The sequence below is a fragment of the Vigna umbellata genome, chromosome 1 (genome assembly GCF_029865625.1).
Source record: "Vigna umbellata cultivar VRB3 chromosome 1, Vumbellata_1.0, whole genome shotgun sequence".
Taxonomy (NCBI): Eukaryota; Viridiplantae; Streptophyta; class Magnoliopsida; order Fabales; family Fabaceae; genus Vigna; species Vigna umbellata.
In genome coordinates this window covers 8,356,782-8,374,143 of record NC_142165.1, presented here as the reverse complement: position 1 = coordinate 8,374,143, position 17,362 = coordinate 8,356,782, and the positions used below count along the sequence as shown (strand labels likewise).

Sequence of the window (17,362 nt, the reverse complement as noted above, 5' to 3'; positions counted from 1 at the left end):
TCCCAATTCAATACTCCTTTATATCTCATTTAGAAATGATAATGAATGTATGCATACATTATAATAATGACATAATTAATTACTCAGAAGGACTAGTAGAAAATACTTGAATCAAAGTAATTATTGTCTTGATTTTATTCCTGGGACACAGCACTTTATCATCATTTATTCACTGAAAATTTGGACAGGTTTGTGATAGAGACATATTTCATTTTTGGCAGCCTACAAGGCTTACAACTTTGCCATTCAAGTTGTTATTTTGTTGCACTCACAAGTGCTGGAAGCTGAAGATTTATGGAACATAAACAACAACGGGGCTCCTTGCCTTAAAAGTGCCATCGTCCCAAATCAAAGAAAAAGAAACCAAGTCTGCATTAATGCTTCCTTCAATCTTAAGGGTAAAAGACAGCTTCTGACCCAACGATGAGAAGGCCAAAACATTTGGCACTACTTGGACCTTCAAAGAAGATGGATGTGCAGTTATCGTGGCCCTATATTTGGATGTAGCTGATCCAACATTTGTAACAGTTCTACTAAAAGTGACATTGTTGTGGCTTGAGCGAGGGGTTGATAGAGCAAAAGACGGGAGATTAAGGTCGAAAACCGATCCTTTATTTGCTGATGTGCAAGTGGTCTTATCTTCTGTAATTAGTTGCAGCGATGATGAATTATAACCTTGTCCACACAGAAAACTAATATAATCGTTTTCACCAGCATCATAAACTAGTCCAGGATTTGCTGCCTTCAAAGGATTGATTTGCCCCGCACCGTAAGCAAATTCAGCATCTAAATCAACTGTAGGATTCATAGGGGTAGCTGCAAATAATGAACAAACATATTTGGTCCTTAACATGTATACTTGGACATTAAGTTGTACCACAAAATAACACGTTAATTATCTAGGTTTTCCCGACAGAAATGTTTAAGGTGGTATAGGGCATATGGTTTTAGGTTATCATACTTTACTTTCTCTTCGCAGCCTCATTTCTCCTACATTTTTCAAGGGTTATAGTCTGCAAAGTTTGATAACTACATTATATTATATAAATACCAGTTGTCATCAACGCGGATTTTATTGCAGCAGGAGACCAGTTGGGATGAAATGATTTAACGTAAGCAGCTGCTCCAGTAACATGAGGGCATGCCATTGAAGTTCCGTATATTATATTGAAATTTGATTCTCTTTTGTCTCCTTTAACGCCAGAAATAGGAGAAATCGGAGACCATGCAGCCAGAATTTCAACTCCTGGAGCTGCTATATCAGGCTACAACATCAGCAGAAAATTTATATATATATATATATATATATATATATAAGCAAATAAGCTTTAATCGGTTGGGTTGATTTTACACTGTAACATGATGTTACCTTAAGAATGTTTGGAGTGACCATATTTGGACCTCTAGAAGAGAAAGGAGCAATGTAAGGGGCTGATGAATCTTTTCCTTCGTAACTCTTGAATATGGTAGCTGCTGGATTACTACAATAATCGAGGACATGACATATAATTTGATCAAAGTTATACAACACTTATGTATGATCTTTGTAGATTGATGAAAAGTTTTATACCTTGTTGACTTTAAATAAGAAAATACGGAATTCCCATCACTTGCGGTAATGCTAATCGCTGGCAATGCATATACTTCTGCCACAACTAAAGGGGCTGTACTAGGGAATATAAATATAAGACCAGCAGCCCCAGAAGCAAATCCCACATGTGGAGAAGGAGTATAGCCATCACACAAAACAATTTTCCCTTTCACCAAAGCTCCATCCAAAGAATTTTCACGGCAAAACCTAAGCAACGCTAATGTTAGAATGGACTTTTGAATAGTAACATAGGGAAAGATTAGTAACAAACTGCCCAAATAATAAGGTTAAATTACTTTTTTTAATTCCTTCAATTATTTATAAAACTCTATTTTCCCTCTCCAGATGCTCAATTTAATCACTTAATTTTCTAACAAAAATCAAATATTGTCTTCTCCATCTAAATAATAAAGTTGATTGATCGTATAAAGAATAGGATAAACCATACTTTGTGACTATCTAAACTATACATAGATGCAATTAAAACACCACAATAATTTAATATTTTTTATTTATTAAGAAAATTATTTATGTTTTGAAATTAATTGCATCTAGTGAGGTTCAGAAACTATCACTTGAATAACTAATATTAATTAAATTTAATTTACTAAAATTTAATTAAAGTCTGATGATTTTATTATATTTAAAAATGAAACGTTTTTTTTCTTCTAAAAACTAATTAGTATTTATTATAGTGACCGTTTTAAACTGTCATTGTGTAATTTTTCTTTTATTTTTTAAAGAAAAATTATAATATTATTGTAGTGATAAAAATTGAAATCGTTATAAGTGTTAACCCATTAATTCAATATTGCTTCTTCAACTGTGTCAACTTATTTAAGAAGATTAAGACACCAAATTGAACCCTTTAGAATAAATGAAGTATATTAAATTTTAGAAATAAAGAAAGAAAATAGAAAAGAAATTTAATCAGATAATTAAAATGAGATATTGGAAAATGTTGGTACCTCGATGTGGAACTGTTAAATCCAGCAGCTGGTGCATCTCCCCCATAAATTAAAGGGTAACTCTTCTGTGTTGGACTAAATGTATTCACTGAAATTCCCTGCATACGTTGAGGGAAATCTTTTATGTCAGGTTTTTAATATTTTAAAACATAAGTAAAATAATTTAAAGGGATAATTACCTGGAAGATTCGGCCATTGCCCAGTTGGAGATTGGTTAAAAACTTTCTGTCTATGGTGGAAGCAGCCACGGAAATTATCCACGGTGCAAGATTTGATATTGTGTAAGGGTTTGAACCCCAATTACCTGCAGCTTGAGAAGTTAATATGCCTCGCTTCATTGCATGGAAGGCTCCTGTTTCGGATGTGTAGGGCTGTGGGGTTCCAAGTCTTCCAAGTCCTCCTGTAATCTTGTCTCCTTGGCCGATCCTCTCCTGGCGCTCTGGCTCTCCTCTTGATCCGGAGGGGTGGAGACCTACAAAAGATTCTCCGATGCCAAAGTCAGTTCAGAGCAGTGGCTATTTTTAGTAGTAGCAATAAATGTGCATTCAATGTAACCTATCTACCACTCACCGTGGACCTGTATTTATAGTTTTCGCTATGGGCTTGGGATTAGTGAAAAGTTAATCACGGCCCAAAACGGCCCGATAGCTTCTAATTTCTACTTACCTTTAAACCAGGCTACTTTTCCTTAAGTCATGTTGATTAGTGTTTTGGCGGGCGTGGACGTCCGCCCATGTGAAATGGGCGTCTGCCTCGCGCGCACGGAGATCCGCCCATGTGGGTCCGCCCATGCGGGCTCTTTGGTACGGCGTCCAGTTTCGCTTGGCCGTGCCCGCGAAGATCCGCCCATGCGGGATCCGCCCATGTGGGATCCGCCCATGTGGGCTCTTCCGTGCGGCGTCCGGTTTTGCTTGGTCGTGTCCGCGAAGATCCGCCCATGCGGGATCCGCCCATGTGATATGGGCGTCCGCCTCGTCCGCATGGAGATCCGCCCAATTAGCTTGGGCGTCCGCCCGCATGGGTCCTTCCGTACGGCGTTCGGCCCTTGCAGATACACAAGCCCCCCAAGTCCTAGTGCACGTAGTGAACGTAGGACTTTAGGTCGCCTAACAGACAAGATTTGACGCAGTGGCTGTTGTGCCGGGCTGCTCTGTGATGGTAGGATTCCTTGTGAGTTCTTCAAAGTTTTTCTTATAAAGAGGTTCAGCCCGGTTGGTAGGTGTTCCTCCCTGCTACATGAAGGTTAGGAGAGTTTATACCGGGTCTAGGTTCAATCTTGGGCCGGCTCTTCAACGCATGAGCCTCCGGCGTGCCTTTTACGATTGCGTACAGGCATTGTCGTAAGTACGGCGCCTGGCACTTCGGCGCCCCTCGTACGGCGCCCGGCATTGCGGGCGTCTCGATACTTCGGGCGTCCGGCTCTTCAACGCATGAGCCTCCGGCGTGCCTTTTACGATTGCGTACAGGCATTGTCGTAAGTACGGCGCCTGGCACTTCGGCGCCCCTCGTACGGCGCCCGGCATTGCGGGCGTCTCGATACTTCGGGCGTCGTTCGTACGGCGCCTGGCACTTCGGCGCCCCTCGTACGGCGCCCGACACTCTCTGGTACACAAGCCCCCCAAGTCCTAGTACACGTAGTGAACGTAGGATTTCGAATATGGCGCGTGGGGGTCGGGAACCCGTAATTGGGCTTTATCCAGTGGGCTTTTTGAATTCGAATTTTAGGCGGGAAAACATGTGGCGCGTCCCTATTGAATGGAGCTGAAGCGTCGCCAAATCTGGAGCGTTGGTTGTACCTAATCTAAACGGCCGAGATGCATCTGACGGTTACTAATTTTTCCCTATAAATAGTGTGTTTAAACGGGGTCATTTTCACTTATCTTCTTTACTCAGGAGTTCGAGATTCTTTTTCCCTCAGGTAATAAATGGCATCTATGTCCATTGAGTCAGGTTCTGGGTCGTCGGGCGGAGTCCGGGAGGGGTCGGCGCAGGGCGACAGCGGCGATTCTCTAAGTTCGGCTTCTTCTCGTTTTTTGGAGGAGGCGGTTGGGTCTTCCGGAGGGGACCCTGGGTCACCGGTCTCGATGAACGACCGGATATTTAATGGTGTGCCTCTGTTCTTGCTCAAAGGCGGTATTCGTATAGTCGGGTCACCCTTCGAGCCGGATGGTGAAGGGACGGTGATATCGGAGTTGGCTCCCGTCGTTCCCAGCCGATATGCTTCCTGCTATGCTTACAGCAAGGATTTGGAATGGCGGATCCGCCATACCCATATCGTACGGGATATGGAGGATTCGAGGTTAATTCGTGCCGGGGTGACTTTGTTGAACGAAAGGGTCTTTCATGATGGGCGGTCTAGTCCTTATGATTTCTTCTTCATGTACGTGACCTTCTTCACCCATCTTTTCGTCCGGGTGCCCTTTACTAATTTTCAAACGGCCGTTCTTCGGGAAGCTAATGTGGCTCCGACGCAGCTGCATCCCAATTCGTGGGCGGCTGTACAGGCGTTTGTGGCGATGTGTTCAGCAGTGGGTGTCACTCCCACCATCCCAGTTTTCTTTCACTATTTCGAAGTCCGCCCTTCTTCTTCGGGCGGTTGGGTATCCTTTAACTCGGTGCGGGACAGGACCCTATTCCGCCCCTTCTCCGATTCCTTTAAAAATTTCAAGCAACATTATTTTAAAATAATCGTTGACAAGAACGGCCTCCGTGAATTTTCCGATGGTGAAGGGAGGCCGCTGTTCCCATTCTATTGGACGAGGGACCCTCGACGAATACGGGCGACTTCAGTCGGGGATTTGACAGCACCCGACCGAGAGGCCGTGCGCACCATTAACACCCTCCCTCGCCGGATCTCCGCCCGCCACCTGGTTGAATGCCTTAGTCTTGAGGATTGTGGACCAAAGGCGTTCGGTATGGTCTTGTCACATTAGGTGTGCTCGTTTTTCGCACTGACGTTAATTTTTCTGAATTTCTTTGTTTTTTGCAGAACTAATGACGACTCCGGGCCCCCGCAAATCCAATTTCCTGACCGTCAGGAAGAAGTCCGGCGCCAGCTCGTCGACGGCCCGGCCAACCGGTGCTCCCGCTGTGCCGCGCCCTCCTCCTGCCGGCGCTCCGACTGGACTGGTCCCCCCCACTGGTAAGGCCGGGGGTCCAGGCGTGAAGATTAGAATCCGGGAGCATCACCCGGAGATGGTGGCCGTCCAGGTAGGTCCAACGTCTGGGGCGGCCATGACTTCCGCGGATCCTACTCGAAAGAGAAAAGATCCTACTGCTGAGGGACGTCAAGACAAGGAGGGCTCTTCGTCTCGGTCAGCTTCGAAGAAAGCCCGTAAGGACAAGGGCAAAGAGAAAGAGCGGGAGAGGGTATTGGCCGTCCCCATTCCTGGCGGTGTTTTCAGCCCGGAGTTCAGCATGAGCGACCGGGCAAAATTCCATATGAGCTCCTCTCAGCGGGCGCTTATTGAACCCTTGTCCGAGCTGGAGCTAACCAACGCCATGCTAGAGATGTCTACCCGGACATCCGCTCTGGCCTGGTACTTAAGAAAGTTTGCTGACCGCCCCGGTGTGGCGGAGGTCCGGGCCGAGCTCGACAAGGAGAAGAAGAATGCAGCCTCCCTTCAGTTGACCTTGGAGCAGATGGTCCTTAACCAGGATGAATACGATAAGAAGATCGAACAGTTAGAAGCCGATCTTGAGGAGGCCAAGACGGAGGCCGCCAAAAGTTTGGCAACCGCCCAGGCCGAGCAGGAGCGCTTGACGGAGGAAGGTCGTCAGCTGAAGGCGGAGGTAGCCCGCCTAAAAGAGGTCGAAACGGATCATGCTAAGACCAACGAGGAGCTCACTCTTGAAGTTACCAAGGCCAAGGAGCAGGTTGCCGAGTTGGAGTCGACCATTATGTTTGAGCATGAGGAAGGGTTCAACAAAGCCCTTCGTCAGGTAACTTTGCTGGCGGGCATCCAGGATCCGTTTTCTTTGGGCGTGGATATAGAGAAGGACGTTTTCGACGGCGTCCTTATGGATTTGAATGTGGTTGAAGACGACGGGCCAACTGTAGAGGCGGCATCCGGGAAAAACATTTAGAATTCTTTTTGTTTAAATTTTTTGGTGTATGTCGTGACCATCCGCCCAACATCTCGGATTGTCCAGAAGTTGGCCGGGCGGTCCTTTTGTAAATTGGCGCGTTTTAGCGTCATTGATTAATACACAGTTGCTTTTTCCTGTTTCGTATATTTTGTGCGCCTTTTATTCCTTAAAGAACTTGCTTTAGTACCGGCCCGGCCGGGTGGGATGACGCCCCCTTTTCCCGGGCGGATGTCGACGTTTAGCTTTTAGATGTTTAACTCTCGCTTCGTGGCCCGCCCCCAACCAAGCTTGGAGTTTGGTAGGGCGGACGTCTCTTCACTTCGTCGCCCCACCAAGCTGAGAGTCGTTCTCTTTGGAACGCTCGTTCGCCAGCTTGGAGTTTGGTAGGGCGGACGTTTCTTCGCTTCGTCGCCCAACCAAGCTGAGAGTCGTTCTCTTTGGAACGGTCGTTCGCCAGCTTGGAGTTTGGTAGGGCGGACGTTTCTTCGCTTCGTCGCCCAACCAAGCTGAGAGTCGTTCTCTTTGGAACGCTCGTTCGGCAGCTTGGAGTTTGGTAGGGCGGACGTCTCTTCCCTTCGTCGCCCAACCAAGCTGAGAGTCGTTCTCTTTGGAACGCTCGTTCGCCAGCTTGGAGTTTGGTAGGGCGGACGTTTCTTCGCTTCGTCGCCCAACCAAGCTGAGAGTCGTTCTCTTTGGAACGCTCGTTCGGCAGCTTGGAGTTTTGGTAGGGCGGACGTCTCTTCGCTTCGTCGCCCAACCAAGCTGAGAGTCGTTCTCTTTGGAACGCTCGTTCGGCAGCTTGGAGTTTGGTAGGGCGGACGTTTCTTCGCTTCGTCGCCCAACCAAGCTGAGAGTCGTTCTCTTTGGAACGCTCGTTCGGCAGCTTGGAGTTTGGTAGGGCGGACGTCTCTTCGCTTCGTCGCCCAACCAAGCTGAGAGTCGTTCTCTTTGGAACGCTCGTTCGGCAGCTTGGAGTTTGGTAGGGCGGACGTCTCTTCGCTTCGTCGCCCAACCAAGCTGAGAGTCGTTCTCTTTGGAACGCTCGTTCGCCAGCTTGGAGTTTGGTAGGGCGGACGTTTCTTCGCTTCGTCGCCCAACCAAGCTGCGAGTCGTTCTCTTTGGAACGCTCGTTCTGAATTAGATGTCTACAAAACAAAGTGAGTTTCACAGGAGAAAATAGAACTTGATTCATTAACCATGGGGGTACATTACATCAAGCCGTGGAAGTTAACTGAAATAAAACTTTAGATGCGTGGCGTTCCAAGTGTTAGGGATGGGACGTCCGTCCATGCGCTCCAGCCTATACGCTCCGTTTCCCAGGGCCTCCATTACTCGGAACGGCCCTTCCCACTTGGCGGCCAGCTTTCCATGAGTTGGGTTTCGGCGGGCGTCTCCCGCCTTTCTCCATACTAGGTCCCCCTCCTGGAAGCTTCTTGGCCGGACCTTGGAGTTATATTTTCTTTCGACCATGCGCTTGCATGCTTCGGCCCTCAGCGCCGCTCGATCGCGCCGTTCGTCCAGGGAGTCCAACTCGATTCTCAACTCTTGGTCGTTGAGGTTCAGGTCCTCGACTTCTCGCCTCAAGGATGGTTCGCCCAGCTCAACCGGCAACATAGCATCAGTACCATAAGTTAAGTTGAAAGGGGTTTCGCCTGTGGTTCCGTGAGGTGTGCATCTATAGGCCCATAGGACCTCGGGCAGTTCGTCCACCCACGCTCCCTTCCTTTCTCCCAAACGCCGCTTGAGTTCCGAAACTATGGTCTTGTTCATTGCTTCGGCTTGACCGTTCGTCTGGGGATGCTCCACGGAGCTGGTAATGTGCTTGATTCCCAATCCTTTGAAGAATTCGGCGAGTTTTTTATCTATAAACTGCCGGCCGTTGTCTGTGATGATGGATCGGGGGAGGCCGAAGCGACATATCAACTTCCAACAGAATTTCTGGACCTGGGCGGCCGTGATGGTTGCCAAGGGCTCGGCCTCTACCCACTTGGTGAAGTAATCCACCGCCACCAAGAGGAACTTCCTCTGCGCTTGCCCTACTGGGAATGGTCCTACGATGTCCATTCCCCATTGGGCGAATGGCCATGGGGAGGATATTGAACGTAAGGCATGTGGCGGAAGATGGGTGTTGTTGGAATGTTCCTGACAGCGAACGCAGCGCTGGACGAACGTTTTTGTGTCCGCCTCCATGGTAGGCCAATAATATCCGGCTCTCAGTAACCGGGCTTTTAACGTTCTCCAGCCTGTGTGGAAACCACAAACGCCGTTGTGTAGCTCGTCCATGACATAGCATGCCTCTTCGTTCCCCAAGCACTTAAGGAGGGGGGAGGAGAATCCTCTTCGGTATAAGTCATCCCCCACAATAAGGTAACGGGCGATTTTCTTGGCTTCGCCCGGACCTACCGTCCGCCCCTCGTCCTGGCGGGTCATGATCTCCCTGATTTCTGCACGCCAGTCTTGCCCTCCATCGGATACCGCCGAGCATTCCACCGAAGGCTGAAGTAGAACCTGCCGCACGACAGTAGTCAACTGCCCCTTTTCCTTTCCCGAACTGAGTTTAGACAGTACGTCCGCCCTCGTGTTTTGTTCTCTGGGAATGTGCTGTATGTCCACTTTATCGAACGCCCTTGCGAGTTCTGCCGCTCGTTGGTAGTATCGTAAAAGGCGCTCCTCTCTGACTTGGAAGTTGCCGTTCATTTGGCCTACCACCAACTCAGAGTCCGTCCGGCAGGTTATTCTCCGCGCCCCCATGTCTTTTGCCAACTCGAGGCCGGCTATCAGGGCCTCATACTCGGCCTGGTTGTTGGATACTTTGAATTTGAATATCAAGGAATGCTCCAGTAAGAATCCGTTGGGGCCTTCGAGAACGATGCCGGCCCCGCTTATCGAACGCCCGGACGCTCCGTCCACGTACAGATTCCAGTCTTCTAGGCCGGATGGGGGTAATTCGGCCGCGAAATCTGCCAAATGTTGGCCTTTAACCGATCCCCTGGGTTCATATCGCAAGCCGAACTCTGAGAGCTCTACTGCCCATGCCACCATCCGTCCGGCTAGGTCCGGCTTTCTGAGGATTTTGGAGATTGGGAAGTCCGTCCGGACTATCACTTGATAACTTTGAAAGTAAGGGCGAAGCCTTCGGGATGCGTGCAATAAAGCCAAGGCCACCTTCTCTACCCGCTGATACCGGGTTTCTGCATCTAGGAGCGTTCGACTCACGAAGTAAATTAATCTCGCTTGAGGCCGCTCTTGCATCAATACGGCGCTGACGGCCGTTTCAGATACTCCCAAGAAGATATGCAAATCTCCGCCCGGAACCGGGCGGTTCATGACCGGTGGGTTACTTAGGATGGCTCTGACGTCTTGGAATGCTCGCTCGCATTCGTCGTCCCATGACGGGCCGGCCCCTTTCTTCAGCTTACGCAGGACCGGCCTCATCCGCTCTGCTAGCTTGGGGATAAATCGGGACAAAGCAGTGAGGCGTCCGACCAGTCTCTGGACTTCCTTAAGGGTGACCGGACTCTGCATTTTCAGTACCGCATCACACTTGTCTGGGTTAGCCTCAATCCCCCTTGATGTCAGCATAAAACCCAAGAACTTTCCGGCGGCTACCCCGAACGTACACTTTGCGGGATTCAAGCGCATGCCGAATTTCCTTACTTGGCGAAAAACCTCCTCAAGGTCTTGGATGTGTCCCTCTCCATCTGCCGATCGGACCACCATGTCGTCCACATATACGTCCATGCACCGGCCTATCTGGTCCCGGAAGATTCGATCCATTAGGCGCTGGTATGTCGCCCCCGCATTCTTCAGGCCGAACGGCATAACCTCATAGCAGAAGTTAGCCTTCTCTGTGATGAATGCCGTCTTCTCGATGTCTGGTCCGTACATGGGTATCTGATTATACCCGGAATATGCATCCAGGAAACTCAGCACTCGGTGTCCGGAGGCGCCGTCCACCAGGGCGTCTATGCTGGGTAGGGGGTGCGAATCCTTTGGGCAGGCCTTGTTCAGATCCGTGTAGTCGGTACACATGCGCCACTTCCCGCTAGCCTTCTTCACCATGACCACGTTAGCTAGCCATGTGGTGTAGGTGACAGCCCGGACGAATCCGGCTTTCTTCAACTTCTCTACCTCCTCCTCGACCGCCTTGCGCTTCTCCTCGCCCATTCTTCGCTTTTTCTGGGCTATAGGTCGTGCATTCTGGAAAAGCGAGAGCTTGTGGCACATCACCGCAGGATGAATGCCTGGCATATCCGCTGCCGTCCATGCAAAGAGATCACGGTTCCTCCACAAGAGCGCTCTCAACTCCTTTTCCATCTCGAGGTTCAGCTCCCTGGCGATGCGAGTGGTTTGGGCAGGTTCCTTTCCTATCAGGATAGGTTGGGTTTCTCCCATAGGTTCCAGCCGGTCCTCGGTATTCGTCCTAGGATCAAGGTCGGCCATGGCCACCTCTGAGCCGGCCGCCCGCCTTTTTGCGGGACGGACGTGCAACTTCAACCCTGCTGCGTAACATTCTCGCGCCGTCTTCTGGTCCGCCCGGACTGTACAAATAATTCCCTTCTCGGAGGGGTATTTCATTGTGAGGTGGGGGGTAGAGACGATTGCTCCAAAAGCGTTTAAGCACGACCTTCCGAGCAGCACGTTATATGAGGTGCTCGCCTCTACCAGCAGATACCGGACCTTCTTCTCCTCGCTAGGTCGTCCGGTCCCCAACCTCGTCCTCAACTCCACATATCCCCTTGTGTCAACTCTTTCTCCTGCAAACCCTACTATCTGCCCATCGTAGGGGACAATCAGATCTTCTGAGATATCCATTTGCAGGAAGGTCTTCCAGTAAAGGATGTTGACCGAACTTCCTTGGTCAACCAGGACTTTGCTTATCCCATACCGTGCTATCTCTGCCGTTATGACCATTGGGTCGTCCTGGTCGGGATCAGGGGCATGAAAGTCCTCGTCTGAGAAGGTAATGGGCGGCATGGAGCGGCGCGGCTTGTCAACCAGATGGACGGATTGGAGGGCCCGAACGTGGCGTTTACGGGCGGAAGAAGATGATCCTCCTCCCGCGAATCCTCCGGAAATGGTATTAATGTGTCCTCTCAAGGGGCGTTCCCGGCTGCGGCTTCGACTTCGGCTCGGGCGCCTTTCGGAGCGGGGTCGTTCCGCTCGGGAATTCCGCGGCTTATCCTTTCGGTAGGCCGGTCTCTGGGCGGACCGTTCGGTTGACTGCGCCGGGCGCTCGTCTCGGACGTACTTCTTAAGTTTTCCCGCCCGGACGAGTTCTTCTATTTTGTCCTTGAGGGTCCGGCATTCTTCGGTGCTGTGACCCATGTTTTTGTGGTAGGAGCAATGTTTGCTCCTGTCAGCGTCCTTCAAAGTTGGGAGTCCCTCATGCTCCACTATCAGATCTGCACTTAGGGCCTCTCGGAGAATTTTCTCCCTTGAGGCGTTCAAGGGCGTATATTGTTGGAAGCGAGGTCCTTTCTTCTGCTCCCGGGGCCTAAGGCCGAACGTTTTTCCCGTAGAATTGGCGGGCTTATTACCGTCCGTCCTCTCTCCCCTGGCTTCTTGATTTTCTTTTTTGTAGGAGAGCTTCATCTCCTCCACCCTTATTTCATCAGCTGCTCTTTCCCTCAACTCCTCCATTGTTTTGGGTGCTCGCCTGCAGACGCTATCTTTGAACGGCCCCGGCTTAAGAGCCGGCAGGATGTAGTGAAGGGCGAGCTCCGGCGTCAGGCTTTTCACTCGCCGGACGGTCTTCTGATACCTGTCCATGAATGTCCGCAAGGTCTCGTCCTTCTCTTGCTTGAGGGTCATTAACTCGAATACGGTCAGGTCTTGAGTGCTGCTGGCCGCAAATTGTTTGACGAACAGCTGTTTCAACCCGGCGAAATTTTCTATCGAATTAGGGGGGAGGGTGTTGAACCACTCCAATGCCTCGTCCTCCAACGAGAGCGAGAACGCTCTGCACCAGATGGCGTCATTGCCCGTTCGGAACGCCATCGCGTTCGAGAACGTCTGGATATGGGAGGCGGGGTCCGTTGTTCCGTTATACATTTTGAATTGTGGAGCCATGAATTGCTCCGAAATTTGGACATCCATGATGTTCTGAGCGAACGGGAGTAACAGGGTGGACGACGGTTCCGACTTCACTATCATTCGTCCGTCCTCGGCAGCGCTCTCCGCATGCAACGATTTAGCCTTGCTTCCTTCCGCCTCGGACCCGGTAGGCCTCCAGGTTTTGTCATACTCGGTATCGGCGGGTGGACTGTCTTCCGCTACCGTCTTTTCCTTATCCTTCCTTTGCTTTCCTTCATCTATCCGCCCGACCTCCTCGGCTATCCGGGCTTCGTAGTCGGCTTTTACGGCGGCCAATTCGTCCTCGTGACGCTGTTGCATCTCTTCCATCTTCTGCTGCAATGCGCGGATCATCTCCACGGGATCGTCTGTGCCCTGGTTTCTTGTGGTCACCATTGAGTTTTTGAAATCACACGGCCCCACGGTGGGCGCCAAATGTTTCGGATGTGTAGGGCTGTGGGGTTCCAAGTCTTCCAAGTCCTCCTGTAATCTTGTCTCCTTGGCCGATCCTCTCCTGGCGCTCTGGCTCTCCTCTTGATCCGGAGGGGTGGAGACCTACAAAAGATTCTCCGATGCCAAAGTCAGTTCAGAGCAGTGGCTATTTTTAGTAGTAGCAATAAATGTGCATTCAATGTAACCTATCTACCACTCACCGTGGACCTGTATTTATAGTTTTCGCTATGGGCTTGGGATTAGTGAAAAGTTAATCACGGCCCAAAACGGCCCGATAGCTTCTAATTTCTACTTACCTTTAAACCAGGCTACTTTTCCTTAAGTCATGTTGATTAGTGTTTTGGCGGGCGTGGACGTCCGCCCATGTGAAATGGGCGTCTGCCTCGCGCGCACGGAGATCCGCCCATGTGGGTCCGCCCATGCGGGCTCTTTGGTACGGCGTCCAGTTTCGCTTGGCCGTGCCCGCGAAGATCCGCCCATGCGGGATCCGCCCATGTGGGATCCGCCCATGTGGGCTCTTCCGTGCGGCGTCCGGTTTTGCTTGGTCGTGTCCGCGAAGATCCGCCCATGCGGGATCCGCCCATGTGATATGGGCGTCCGCCTCGTCCGCATGGAGATCCGCCCAATTAGCTTGGGCGTCCGCCCGCATGGGTCCTTCCGTACGGCGTTCGGCCCTTGCAGATACACAAGCCCCCCAAGTCCTAGTGCACGTAGTGAACGTAGGACTTTAGGTCGCCTAACAGACAAGATTTGACGCAGTGGCTGTTGTGCCGGGCTGCTCTGTGATGGTAGGATTCCTTGTGAGTTCTTCAAAGTTTTTCTTATAAAGAGGTTCGGCCCGGTTGGTAGGTGTTCCTCCCTGCTACATGAAGGTTAGGAGAGTTTATACCGGGTCTAGGTTCAATCTTGGGCCGGCTCTTCAACGCATGAGCCTCCGGCGTGCCTTTTACGATTGCGTACAGGCATTGTCGTAAGTACGGCGCCTGGCACTTCGGCGCCCCTCGTACGGCGCCCGGCATTGCGGGCGTCTCGATACTTCGGGCGTCCGGCTCTTCAACGCATGAGCCTCCGGCGTGCCTTTTACGATTGCGTACAGGCATTGTCGTAAGTACGGCGCCTGGCACTTCGGCGCCCCTCGTACGGCGCCCGGCATTGCGGGCGTCTCGATACTTCGGGCGTCGTTCGTACGGCGCCTGGCACTTCGGCGCCCCTCGTACGGCGCCCGACACTCTCTGGTACAGCTCCTATTGCAAAGACATCTTGAAAATATTCCACGTGTATGACGCCTGCATATCCCACTGAAAGAGATATAATGTCAACACCATCCATAATGGCTGCATCAAATCCTGCAAGAATGTCAGCAGTTTCACAACCATTTGTCCAACAGATTTTATACACAGCAATGCGTGCTGATGGAACTCCTCCTCTTGCTGTTCCTGAGCCAAGCCCAAACAAATTTGCATTGCTAACAGAGTTTCCAGCAGCAGTTGATGCACAGTGAGACCCGTGACCACTCGTATCAGTTGGAGATATGATGTCCTCTTGGGCGAACACACCATCAAGACGAAAATATTTTGCTCCAATGATTTTGCTATAAACAAATCATGAGGCAAGCATTCATGATAAGTAAATCAATGGTCAGTTTTATCTTTTAATAATTATTATGTTGAAAATTTTATTACTTTAATTTAGGTATATGTGTTGTAGCATGTTATAACAAACATCACTTACTTATTGCAAGTGAAGTTATGACATGTTCCTTTCCATTTCTGTGGTGGAGGACCAAAGCCTTCGTCGGTGAAGCTTGAGGAATTAGGCCAAATTCCACTGTCGAGTACTCCAACGATTGTGTTACTTTCTACCTTTGTTCTTTGGACATTTTCAGGGAAGCCAAGAAAGTCCCAGGACCTTGATGTTTGGACACTGTGGACTCTATTTGGAATAACAGAAACCACATCATCCATTTCTGCCAAACATTCCAAATTTTCACAGAATGCATACATCATGATTACAGTTACATATAGACCCACAATCATATTAAAATTACCTTTCATTCTTTCTGATTCTTCTTTGGTTAGCCTCGCCACAAATCCATTGAAACTCTTGTAGCTGTGTACCAAAGTATCTGGTGCAAGTTTTCTGGGTGGATATATGCCATTTCGAATTTTATTAAGTTATTTTAATTATGAGTTATAAAGTTAAAAGGAAGAGAGAGAAAAATTGTGAGTTCTATTTTAGTTAAAACACTCATAGTTTTAGATCTAAAAGGTATAAAATAAAAGAATTGCTTCTTTTAGAGCATTCTATTGAAAAATCCTTCAAAATAAGTCAGAAGATTACTTAAATTTGTAAATGTTACGCAGGCAAACAAAGAAATATTATTAAATAAACAATGTTAAACTAACCCCCTTAATAGTGTAAATCTGCTGTGTAAGTATAATCAATCAAAGCCTATAAATTTAAAATATGTCTAGTTTGACACATTTCTATAACTAAATATAATTTGTTTTGTATTTTTCTTTAATTATTAGAAAATTGTTGTATATCGGAGCTCACACGTTCATATATATTGAAATGATTATATGTACGCAAAAATATTAATGGAGTGTTCTTATCTCCAAACAAAGCAACAATTATATAAAAGCTAACATTTGAAATATAATAAGAAACGAAAATAGGTAGCAGTTTTTGATGAATGTTCTAATGAAAATTGGGAGCTAGAATTAATTGTGTAATAATATATGACCTGCTGATGGCACTTTGAACCATACTAGTGTGAAGTGACTCTGTGAATTCCACGCCCTTGGGATATTCGCCCATGTAGACTATGTAAATCTGTATTAGATTACAATATGAACAACATAAATTAAAAAATAAAGATGAATTTAAAATAATAGTCCTAATATGGCTAATATGGCTTAATTTCATGTGGATGCTTAAACATTGAGAATACTATGTTCAACCTTCCATAAAATCATTTTTAGGTTAATTTGTTTTTTTTTAAAATAATCCAAGCTCTTCTTAACTTGAAAGATTTCCAATATTTTTTTTTAAAAAAATGTCTCATTAGAATTGTTTAAAAAAAACATTAAAAGATAAGAACGTAAGAGTAATTTATGGAAAGATAGAGCTTCTGAAGTATTTTACATAATTAGAGGATATAGCAGAAGTATATGGGATATATGTTATTTACCTTTCGATCATCTTTAGAAAACGAGGGAGTGAGTAGCAGAATGCATGTAAGAATTTGGAGAACATGCGACAACCCTAAAGTCTTCATCTTTAGTAATCTTCACAAAAACAATGGAAGTGATTTCAAGCTCTTTCAACCTGCGACAATAGTGCAAAAACAGCATATAACGTCACGCGTTTAACGTCTAACTACTCAATAGCCAATGTTAAAAATGACCTATGACAATTTTGTAAATAAATGCAATTATTAAACGTTGTTTAGAATTATAATTTGACGTAAAAGGATATAAAATGTCGAATGTCTCAGCTTTAGACGTCAAAAGGTTAGTGAATTCAATAAAAATTTGAGCGGGAGATTGAAAATTCATTCACTTTATCTTAGCGCGCAAGACCCTCTTTTCTACTCAAACTTTTTTCGAACGAAGTTTGACGAACATCACATGTAATCTTTCTTTCATTTGATACAAATGCATGTTAGTAAACTACTTTAGGTATGATTTTCGTTTTGTTTTCACCGATTATTTTCGTGTTTTTGTCCTTCATTGGCGCATTCTGTTTTCTCTCTCCCTGGTGGCAACACTTTATTCCGATGAACCCATCTTTTGAATGTTAGTTTTCGTTTTCGTTTTGAAAAATTTATTTATTGAACTTGTTTGTTGTTTGATTGAACTTGTTTGTTGTTTGTTATTGTTATTTGTTGTTGATTCTATATTATCGTTCATAGTTCTGCTTTTCAGATCTGGTAGAGTTGTAAAAAAGAATTACAATTAATTAAAAAAAAACTTGATTAACGTTGTATATTGACAAAATTCGATGTTAAATTAATGTCGTATATTGACAAAATTCGACGACGTCGAATTTAAAAAATTCAATGTCAATTTAACGTATCTCAATATGACGTTGTTTTCGAATTCAAGAAAATATTCAAAGTTTTACGCTGTTTTTGTACTAGTGTGAGTAAATTTAATTTAGAATTGAGAACTGTGAATTTGTC

General features: G+C 47.4%; 3 protein-coding genes across 4 annotated transcripts; all 3 read right to left on the bottom strand.

Annotated features, from left to right (window-relative positions):
- Positions 1-106: 106 nt before the first annotated feature.
- LOC148204533 (cucumisin-like) lies at positions 107-5,469 on the bottom strand. Its single transcript, XM_088093324.1, has 6 exons — positions 2,739-5,469; positions 2,560-2,657; positions 1,571-1,798; positions 1,370-1,481; positions 1,052-1,265; positions 107-816 (listed from the first exon to the last, which is right to left on the bottom strand). The coding sequence occupies exons 1-6, from the start codon at positions 2,895-2,897 to the stop codon at positions 293-295; spliced, it is 1,335 nt and encodes a 444-aa protein (XP_087949450.1). The 5' UTR covers positions 2,898-5,469; the 3' UTR covers positions 107-292.
- A 2,341-nt stretch (positions 5,470-7,810) lies between these two features.
- Positions 7,811-16,011, bottom strand: LOC148204532 (uncharacterized). 2 transcript variants are annotated; one of them, XM_088093316.1, is made up of 3 exons: positions 15,923-15,969; positions 15,224-15,315; positions 7,811-13,278 (listed from the first exon to the last, which is right to left on the bottom strand). In XM_088093316.1, the coding sequence occupies exon 3, from the start codon at positions 13,117-13,119 to the stop codon at positions 7,876-7,878; it is 5,244 nt and encodes a 1,747-aa protein (XP_087949442.1). In that variant the 5' UTR covers positions 13,120-13,278; positions 15,224-15,315; positions 15,923-15,969; the 3' UTR covers positions 7,811-7,875. The 2 variants fall into 2 exon arrangements, with proteins under 2 accessions (XP_087949442.1, XP_087949447.1); XM_088093321.1 differs by lacking the exon at positions 15,224-15,315 and having other exon boundaries at positions 15,923-16,011.
- LOC124827580 (cucumisin-like) lies at positions 14,257-15,996 on the bottom strand. Its single transcript, XM_047300665.2, has 4 exons — positions 15,923-15,996; positions 15,224-15,315; positions 14,908-15,142; positions 14,257-14,767 (listed from the first exon to the last, which is right to left on the bottom strand). Exons 1-4 carry the CDS (start codon positions 15,994-15,996, stop codon positions 14,257-14,259), a joined length of 912 nt encoding a protein of 303 aa, XP_047156621.2.
- Positions 16,012-17,362: the final 1,351 nt, after the last annotated feature.

Excerpts from the sequence above, each read along its gene's own strand:
- LOC124827580 (XM_047300665.2), bottom strand. The coding sequence starts at position 15,996 with ATGGGCGAATATCCCAAGGGCGTGGAATTCACAGAGTCACTTCACACT. Across the intron at positions 15,143-15,223 it reads AGAATCAGAAAGAATGAAAG|AAATGGATGATGTGGTTTCT; the intron begins GTAATTTTAATA and ends AATGTTTGGCAG. Across the intron at positions 14,768-14,907 it reads CATAACTTCACTTGCAATAA|CAAAATCATTGGAGCAAAAT; the intron begins GTAAGTGATGTT and ends ATTTGTTTATAG.
- LOC148204532 (XM_088093321.1), bottom strand. The coding sequence starts at position 13,119 with ATGGTGACCACAAGAAACCAGGGCACAGACGATCCCGTGGAGATGATC.
- LOC148204533 (XM_088093324.1), bottom strand. The coding sequence starts at position 2,897 with ATGAAGCGAGGCATATTAACTTCTCAAGCTGCAGGTAATTGGGGTTCA. Across the intron at positions 1,482-1,570 it reads TCTTATTTAAAGTCAACAAG|TAATCCAGCAGCTACCATAT; the intron begins GTATAAAACTTT and ends CGATTATTGTAG. Across the intron at positions 1,266-1,369 it reads TCACTCCAAACATTCTTAAG|CCTGATATAGCAGCTCCAGG; the intron begins GTAACATCATGT and ends CTGATGTTGTAG.